The sequence below is a fragment of the Pinus tabuliformis genome, chromosome X (assembly GCF_031772625.1).
Source record: "Pinus tabuliformis cultivar Carrire ecotype Pingquan chromosome X, CPIR1, whole genome shotgun sequence".
In the NCBI taxonomy this organism is placed as follows: Eukaryota; Viridiplantae; Streptophyta; class Pinopsida; order Pinales; family Pinaceae; genus Pinus; species Pinus tabuliformis.
Genome location: NC_142308.1, coordinates 1,044,540,861 through 1,044,550,792, shown reverse-complemented (window position 1 = coordinate 1,044,550,792; position 9,932 = coordinate 1,044,540,861). Strand labels below are relative to the sequence as shown.

The window sequence follows — 9,932 nt, the reverse complement described above, 5'->3', positions numbered from 1 at the left end:
TAAAAATGTGGTAGCAGGGGAGACCAGTGCAAGCGGAATGCAGCATAACCAGAAGGAAAACTATGCCCCAGTGATGGGTAACCTATGGCAGAAAAGGATGGGAGGAAAATGCCTACCAAGGGCACAAAAACAACCTAGATATGTCATTCCCTGCAACAAACTTGAGGAATACAACTGTTACATGAAGGACCATGCCCTGATATGTAAATTCATAGGCTACTGGCCATCTGAGAAGGAGCTATACAGATGGATTGATCAGAGGTGGAGACCAAAAGGCCATATAGATCTGAAATTTGGAGCAAAAGGGTTTTTTACAGCTATCTTCACGAATCTGGAGGACAATGATAGGGTTTTCAAAGAAGGACCGTACTTCATGAACAATGCAAGCCTGTTCATGAAATACTAGGAAGAAAGATACAACCCAGAAAAGGAAAAATGCTGGACGCCTAATCTGGGTTAGACTGTTCGGGCTCCCAGAAGAATTCTGGGACCCCGAAATTTTAGAAGGAATTGGGAACTCAATCGGGGGTTTTGTTAAAATTGCAAAAGCTACAAAACGAGGCAAGTATACTTCATATGCAAGGATCTGTGTCTACATGAATTTAGCAGAACCCCTCCCGGAGAATATCGAGCTGGAATATCATGATGAAATCTGGAAACAGCTAATAGATTATGAACATATTCCATTTAGGTGCCGCAAATGCCATGAATATGGTCATCTATATCGGCAATGCCCTCTGAATAAGGAGGAGGAGTCAAAAAGAAGTCAAGAGGAATATCAGAAAAATTCAGAAAAAATGGAGGAGGCAGACAGGGGTTTTCAACAGGTCACAAGGAGAAAGAAACAGAGCAAGGAGGGACCCAAATCCCAGTCACAAGAAAAACCCATCCATACAACAAGTCAAAACAAGTTTCAAATTCTACAGAACGAGAACGAGGACTACGAAGTAAATTTGGAGGACGATGAAGACCCTGGAAACACACCAATGGAAATTGTAAGTGAAAACAAAGGAAAAGATGCAAATTTAGGGAAAACTATTGAAGAACGGACGGAAGGAAAGGCAGAAAATGCAACAATGCAATCCCAGATGGAAGTGGAAAACCAGGTAGAAAGTGAGGTGGAGGAGGAGAGAATCATGAAACAGCTAATTCAGGAATGGAAATATCTAGATAGTAGATTCATACCTGAGAAGCAGAAACAACTGTATAAGGAAGCATTTCAGAAGTACAAGGAAAAAAAAGGGGAGAACATGGACAAGCAGATAATTATAGGAAATGAACAGGGGAATGGACAGGTGGGAATGGACGGCTCTGGAAAAAATAGTAGGAAAAGAGGTCGGAAAACGATGAGCGAAACTATTCAGACTGTGGGAGAAACGTTGATAAACTCAGGTAAAGTGATACCTCTGTCAGAGGTATTCTTCCCCTCCTACCAAAAGTTTTAAATGATTGTTATCAGTTGGAATATTAGGGGTTTGAACAGTAAGGGTAAACAGAGATATATGAAAGAGAAATTGAAAAAAGAGAAGCCTAGTATTATGATTTTACAGGAGACAAAAATTACAGTACAACAGCTGGAAGGAATAATTGACAAAAATAAACTGCAATACGAAGTTATGGGGCAAGATGCTATTGGCTCTGCGGGAGGTATTGCAATTTTGTGGAATCCAAATGATATCATTCTAGAAAGCTGGACCAGCATGAATAGAATCCTTACTGGCATGGGTAGGATAGTAGGAACAAAGGAAAAGGTTGTTATTTCAGGGGTTTATGGCCCTCCTTCCCCAGGGGAAAAAGAAAGTTTTATAAATAACATGAAAATAATCCGCAGAATATATCCAGAGGCTGCTTGGATCATAGGAGGCGATTTTAATTTAATCAGATCCCTAGAAGAAAAAAAGGAGGGATAAGGAAGTTAGACCACTTCATGGATATGTTCAATGAAATGATAGAAGATTTAAGATTAGTAGACATCCAGACTATTAATGGGATATGCACCTGGAACAACAGGAGGGGAGGCAAGAACCAAATAGCATCAAGATTTGATCGCTTCCTAGTATCAGAAGCTATTATGAATAAGGATGTTTTCGTCGAAGCAAAGATCATACCATCCCTTGGATCTGATCATTGGCCTATTAGACTAGAGGTGGATATTAAAAGAAATCGTGGAAAAAGACCATTCAGATTTGAAGCCTTCTGGTTAAGGGACCCAGGATTCATAAAGAAAGTGGAAGAATGGTGGACGCAGAGTACAGTGCAGGGAAAAGGAAAAATGCATACGTTCCAATTGAAACTGAAGGAGCTGAAAGGGAGAATTAAGAAATGGAACAAGGAAGAATTTGGTAACATTATGGAAGACAAACAAAAACTAGAGGGGGAAATGGAATCACTTCAACAAAAGATGATAATGGAAGGCCGAACAGAGGAGAGCATTAGAGAAGAAGGGGTAATTCTTGGAAAACTAGAAGAAAGACGAAAGCAGGAAGAAGTTCTATGGCGGCAAAAATCAAGAATAAAGTGGTTAAGGGAGGGGGAAAGGAACACAAAATTCTTTCATCAGGCTATGATCAAACACAGACAAAGAAATAGGATTCTATCCATCAAAGATAAGAATGGGGATAGAGTGGTGGAGCAAGCTGAGATTGAGCAAGTCCTGGTGGATCATCATAAAGGAATCCTAACAGAACCTCAAACTGATAGAACGGGAGCAATAAAGGAAATATGTTCGGCCATTCCTCGTTTAGTTACAGAAGACCAAAATAAGGCGCTGATGAGAGCTGTTAACTTAGAAGAGATAGAGGAAACTGTAAAATCAATGAAGAAAGGTACTGCTCTGGGCCCGAATGGTTTCACAGTTGATTTCTACCAGGCGAGTTGGCACTTTCTGGGAAAAGAGATCCTTGATCTGATAGAAGAATCTAGGATGAACCAAAAGGTATGGCCTGCCATTAACTCTACTTTCTATGCTTTGATTCCTAAGGGAGATAGTTTAGAAGATGCTAATGGTTTTAGACCCATAGCTCTGTGTAATGTTATTTACAAGATTATAACATCCCTGTTGGCCAAGAGATTAAAACCCCTTCTGGATAAGTTAATATCTGCTGAACAAATGGGTTTTGTTGAAGGTAGCAAAATCCTAGATGGCCTGGTTCTAACTCAATTAGTTATTCACTCTCTAAAGATAAAAAAGCAAAAGGGTATGATGATCAAATTAGACTTGTCGAAGGCCTATGACAAACTTAACTGGAACTATTTGGAAGAAGTCCTGGAAAGTTTTGGCTTCAATAGGAGGTGGATTAAGTGGATTCATAGCTTGATTTCTTCACCAAATTTCTCCATTCTTGTTAATGGAACTCCCTCGAAAACCTTTAATGCGTCTAGAGGAATTAGACAGGGAGATCCATTATCTCCGTTTCTTTTCATTCTAGCAGCCGAAGGTCTGGGTCGATTTATTAAAAAAGAACGAGCAGCGAACAGAATCAAAGGTTTACAGCTCTGGGGAAATAATTTTCCCTTAACTCATCAGCAATTTGTTGATGATATCATGTTATTCGGGGAACCAACTGTCAAGGAAGTAAGACATCTTAAAAGAATTTTGGATTTATTTGCTGAGGCTTCTGGTCTGGAAATTAATAGAGATAAATCATGTATATTCATATTTAATACAGTGGAACAGGTCAAAACTCACCTTATAAGATTGTTGGGCTTTAAGAGAGGAGAGCTGCCTACGAAATACTTGGGAAATTTATTGGACTTTACTTCCAAAAAGATGAAAAACTGGCAAGGAGTCCTAGATAAGCTGAGAAACAAAGTAGCAAACTGGGCCTTTCGAGTATTAAACATAGCAGGAAGGGTGGTTCTGGCAAAATCAGTCCTCCAAGCTATCCCCATTTACCCCTTGTCGATAATGGCGGCCCCTTTAGGAGTCTGTGCAAAGATTAGAGAGATCATAAGAAATTTTATCTGGGGAGGGACAAACCAGCAGAAAAAATGGGCCCTAGTTTCTTGGAATCATTTAACAGAGAGAAAAGAAAAAGGGGGATTGGGTTTGAGGGACCCTGAAAAACTCAACAAAGTGTTAGGAGCAAAGCTCTGGTGGCGCTGGCTAAGGGAGGGCAACGATCTGTGGAAAGCCATATGGAAAACCAAATACAATATGCCTGACTCCACAGTTGAGATTTTAAGACAGAGAGAAACTCCCAAAGGATCAGCAATTTGGGACCTAGCCCGTCAAAACAGAGATTTGGTTGAGAAGCATACATTCTGGGAGATTCGAGGTGGAGAAGAAACCAATTTCTGGGATGATAAGTGGCAGCAAAAAGAAAGAATGAGTAGAATTCAGAGGCTACAACAGATTCAGGATAGAATAGAAGGAGATCGAAAATGTGTCAGAGACTATTGGAAAGCTAATGATCTGGATGGAATCTGGAGAAAATGGACTGATCTGACCAAGTGGGACAAGGAGCTCAGCCAAGACCAACAAGAAGCCTACATGAAAGAGGTAGAGTCCAGGAAAATTAGAGCACGCACTGGAAAGGATATCCTCAGGTGGGGGAATTCCATGAAAGGTTCTTTCACCACCAAAGAGGCATACTACCTAACTGATACCCAAACCAGAGGTGAGGAGAATTTAGACTGGAAAATTATATGGGGAAGTAACTGGTGGCCGAAAGTCTCCATATTCATATGGCTTGCAACTAAGAATAAGATTTTAACCTGGGACCGAATTCAAAAAAAAGGCTTCAGTGGCCCATCGAGGTGCTGTCTATGTAACACTGAAGTGGAGACCAGAAATCACCTACTGATTAATTTCTCTTTCGCAAAGAATCTGTGGATGAACACTAAACGAATATTCGGAAAATCCGAGATAGCCCCCAGTGAATTCAACGAAATGGTTTTTCAATGGAATAAAGAAGGTTTTCAGTGTAAAGTGGTCAGAAGAGCGTGGAATCTCATCTCAGGGTTCGTGCTTTGGATGATATGGAAGGAGAGGAATCGCAGAGTGTTCCAGAATAAATTAAAGGATCCGGAAATAATTTGGGGACGAGCAGTCAAGTTAATGAGGGAAACAATCCTGGTTGAAAAGTGGGATGGGGAGGATTGGAAGGCAAACCAGTTTGAGGAGGGAATCCTGAACAATTTAAATCTAAAGTTCGAGATGGTCCATCATAAGCAGAACTCCCGACATGATGTGCGGACCCAAAGCCCCGATAAATTTAGCTATCCCAGAGAAAACTTCATCAAATTAAACTTCGACGGGGCCTCGAAAGGGAACCCGGGCGAAGCTGGTTTTGGAGGCATTTTCCGGGATAGTAACAAGCAGGTAAGGTGGATTTACGCAGATTGGGGTGGGGAAATGACGAACAACGAGGCTGAGTTTTGGGCAATTCACCAGGGATTACCAATTTAGAAATTGTTGGGGACTCACAGATTGCGGTTGAAATGCTGAAGAAGCTCAGTAATGGATGAGACTGGGAGAAGATCACAAGCAGCTGGCGTACGGCTGGAATTGTCCAGGAAATCACGGATCTATTGAAAAGAATCGAATATAAAATAATAAAGCACGTCAGAAGGAAGGGGAATCGCGCAGCCGATTTCATGACGAATTGGGGATGTAGAGGTCGTGGTAGCACGGTGGACAATCAATGGAGAGCGGTGTGCGGGAGCAGGGAATGGGAGGACCTGGCAAAAATCATTAATGAAGACCATGATCAAGCTACGAGCGAGAATGCGAGGATCAATGAGCTGGATAAATGAGAGGGCGTGGAGGTCCCGCGTAATGAACATAGGTCAGTCTGGACAGAGAAGCGTTATGATCACAGGGTACAGGGCAGTACATTGGCGGCGTGCGTGGAGAACGGCATAGGATCACCCCCAATGTGAAGCAATAAATGCTCGCGATCGGAGAGGAGGGTGGAGCGGTCTATCAGATCTCTCGACAACGGATATTAATCAAGGAATGATGGCCAAAGGAGACGTCACCCCAGAAAGCAATCGGCGGCAAAGGAAATTTGATCCAAAGGCGTACGATGAGGGCAGAAATCTGATATATACCCAAACGGGGAAGGAAGAGCAGTCATTTAGCTGTTTCCTAATTTGGAGAAGTGCGGACATCACCGCTGAGAGACAGCATTATACGATAAAGTTTACCTGGCACCAGAGAATTCCCTGCGACAGATCCGTTGGTAACATGGAAACCCGGCTGAGAACCAGGGCGACAGAGGAGCAGCATAATTCAACTGTTAGGAATAAGAGTCGGAAAGGTAAGGAAATTATGAACAAAGATCAACCAACTGAGATCTGGGAGATTGAGGACGAGTCCGAGGAGGAGATGCCCCGAGGCAAGGGGAACGAGCGGTCTTTTTCTCAGGACGAACTAGCAGGCGAGGAGTATCAACAGATGGAAGATGACCACCCTGCTCCGCAGGAGGTGAAGGTTCGTCATTATGGCATGAGAAGACGAGAGAGGGGCCTTGACAGCGGTGCGGATTCGGACAGGAAAAGGGGTCGGGGGCAGAGCAGGAAGATGCATGAGGAAGGAGAGAATTCCAGGCAGGACGTGAAACCTGTCAAAAAGACAAGAAGGACGGTGAATCACAGAGTTCGTCGGGCAGAAAGGGCCTATCAGCGAAACACCAATTCTGAAGTTAGAAGAATCATGCAACACCTGGAGGATGAGTCTCTCCAAGACCAATCTGATGAAGAAATGGAGGATTGGGAGTTCCTGCTGCATGATCCAGGCCACACCAGGGGAAGAATGTCCTTGTTTAAACAATCTCTGCACATATACTGGGTTATGAAGAGGCTGCTGGCAAAGGCTCTAGAGCAAGTTGCTAAGGAGATGGTCGAGATTGCGCAGGGTGGCCCTGATATGCGCAGAGAATTGAGTTTCATCCGCATTGCCCTGGAGAGGCAAGAGGAGAAATTGGACGAAATTCATCAGCTGCTGAAGGGAGACCACCAAGATGCAGAGAGAGGAGCAAGTCAGCAACCAGCAATGGACAATGTTTGACAAGAGATATGTTCAGGAAAGCTCATAGTCTTACCAGTTACAGTTTTTTGCATGTTTTAGATAGAGAAGTATATTTCTTGCAGACTAGTAGTATTAGAAGATCTCAAGACTGCCTTGTTTATTTGGCTAGGATTATCAGACTTTGGGCCTTTTATTTTTGGTCGGCCATTAAAAACTATAGATGGATTAAATACTCGGTTTCCCCATGTGGGCGGGTTTACAATGTTTTTGATACTATGTAATGTTTTATTTTCTATCCAGTAATAGAAAGAGTACCACCTCAGCTTACAAAAAAAAAAAAAATTGTATAATTATTCTTAAGAGAGTTACCTTTAGGGAATACTATAAACTTTACTCTTTCTATCATTGTTTTCACACCGCTGATTATTAGACTTAAAACAATGTATAGAGTATCATATTATAGTCACCATTTTCATTATTTAAAAACTTCTTTATAAACATAAATATCTTTTCCCCGTGATCCCAATTTCTTTATTTCCTTAACTCATAATAAAACAAATGCTACAACAACTTAGTATCTCCACTCTAACAAGTGCTACAACAGCTTAGTCCCTACCAATCAAGTTAGAACTTATGCTTTCCAGAAAATTGGATAAAAAATTATGCCCTAAATAGGTCAATGTTAGATTAATGGTCATCAATAGGCAGATAGAATCCTATAGTCTTGCTTTTGTGGGAACTAATAAATTGAGATGTAAAGTGGATAAATCAATAGGAAAATAGAACCTTATAGTCTTGCTTTGGCAGGAATGATGGAAAGTAGCAATTGGTAAGTATATTATTTACATCATGGATTTTATTTTTGCAAAATTTAATAATTGAAAAATCACTACACAAATATCTAAAATCATGCATGAATACTACAACCATATTCATAAATTATGGCATAAAACATGTTAGGAAGTTATCCACGGGTCATTATATTGTGCAAAGGCTGCAATGAGATCTTCAAGTTATGGTCCAATCAAATGTTTGAAAATTAGTTTTATAAATAATATTGAAAAAAATAAATATTTTCCAAATTTAGACATTATAAGTTACAATGACCAATGTTAAACTAATAGTGGTCAATAGGTAAAATTTAGACATTATAAGTTGAAATGATCAATGTTAAACTAATAGTGGTCAAGAGGCAAATTGATTACTAGAGTCATGCCTTGGTAGAGACTAATAATATATTGATCCACCCAGATATATGCCATGTCATTTAAAATTAATGAATCCATGAGAAAAAATATTTTTAGTAGTATCAAGGGTCGAGGGTTTAGATATATCTCAAAATTAATTATAACATTTTTTCTTTTAAGCCTTAAGGTTTAGCTCAATTGGTTAAGTTATCATTGCTAGAAGCACCTTGCCAATGGGTGGTCATAAGATCAATTATCTTCGACACCATTAAGGTTAGGATCTACTAATAACTTGGTTGGTTGGAAGTGATTCCTTGGGATGATTGACCTAGATATTTCCTTTTTGGAAAAAAAAAAACAAATTTCACTTATAGATGTAATTAAAAAAGTGTTAAAAAATAAATTAAAATAAAAAATTTATAAAAAATTTTGATTGTGAAATGAGTTATGGTTTTTGGGCATGTGGTATTAGATTTAATTAAAAACAAAAGTTATAAAATTAAATTAAAATAAAATATTTATAAAATATTTTGATTACGAAATGACCTATGGTGTTTGGGCGTGTGGTATTGATAAGCTATGGTATTGGCCCATGGTATTGTAACAAACCCTATTTTCAAGTTAATAATATCCATGGTAAAGTGGGGGTGAATGTAATTAAAAAAGTGTTAAAAAATAAATTAAAATAAAAAATCTATAAAAAATTTGATAGTGAAATGAGTTATGGTTTTTGGGCATGTGGTATTAGATTTAATTAAAAAAAAAGTTATAAAATTAAATTAAAATAAAATATTTTGATTACGAAATGACCTATGGTGTTTGGGCATGTGGTATTGATAAGCCAAGGTATTGGCCCATGGTATTGTAACAAACCCTATTTGCAAGTTAATAATATCCATGGTAAAGTGGGGGTGAACTCCATAGTTAAAAATCTTGTTATATTGTATGTTTTATTGTAAATATCAAGTTTTTATGTGTAAAATGGATATTTAATTTATAGCTACTATTTATATTATTGATTTTGAGGCTTCTGTGATCCGAATTTTGTGTGGTGTTATCTTCTGGAGTCATCACATTCATGTTTTTTGGGAATTGACGTTTCGAACCAACCTCTCTGGTTCATCATCAGATTAGATCCATGAATGAATAAGTCAGAACTTAATAGGGTTAATAAATAAAGGTTAGGGTTGGGAAGGGAAAACAAGTGATAGGTTTGATGATGATATAATTCATGTTATAATTGATTTATATTTATGTTTTAATTTGTTAATTATTTTAGTTTTTAGTTTTTAGTTTTAATTTAAATTTAATATGCACTTTCCTTTAAAGATTATTAATTAATTTATTATTATTATTATTATTATTATTATTATTATTATTATTATTAATTTTTTTTCTTATAGTTAATTAATTTTTATTATTAGTTATATGATTAAAATGAATGTTGGTGATTTAAATACAATAAGTTGTATGAAAATTATCTTTATTTAATTATAATGGAATGATTAAAATGTATAATAATTAATATCTAATGTTTAATGATAATTATAAACTAATTTATTATTATGCATCATAAATTAATTTTTATTATTAATTTCAAAATGATTATAATGATTTAAATTAAATAGAATTTTTATTTCAAATTGAGGATTCTAAAATTAATGCTTATAAGCTTTAATATATTGTTATAAATTATTATTGGCTAATTGGCATATTTTTTATTTATTTATATTAAGATTGTAATTGACATTTAAATTAACTACAATTTTAGT

General features: G+C 37.9%; 1 protein-coding gene across 1 annotated transcript; it reads left to right on the top strand.

Annotated features, from left to right (window-relative positions):
- The first annotated feature begins 797 nt into the window (after positions 1–797).
- On the top strand, positions 798–5,410 carry LOC149143366 (uncharacterized). Its single transcript, XM_089451786.1, has 3 exons — positions 798–1,392; positions 1,953–2,446; positions 2,561–5,410. The coding sequence occupies exons 1-3, from the start codon at positions 798–800 to the stop codon at positions 5,408–5,410; spliced, it is 3,939 nt and encodes a 1,312-aa protein (XP_089307912.1).
- The last annotated feature ends 4,522 nt before the right edge of the window (positions 5,411–9,932 follow it).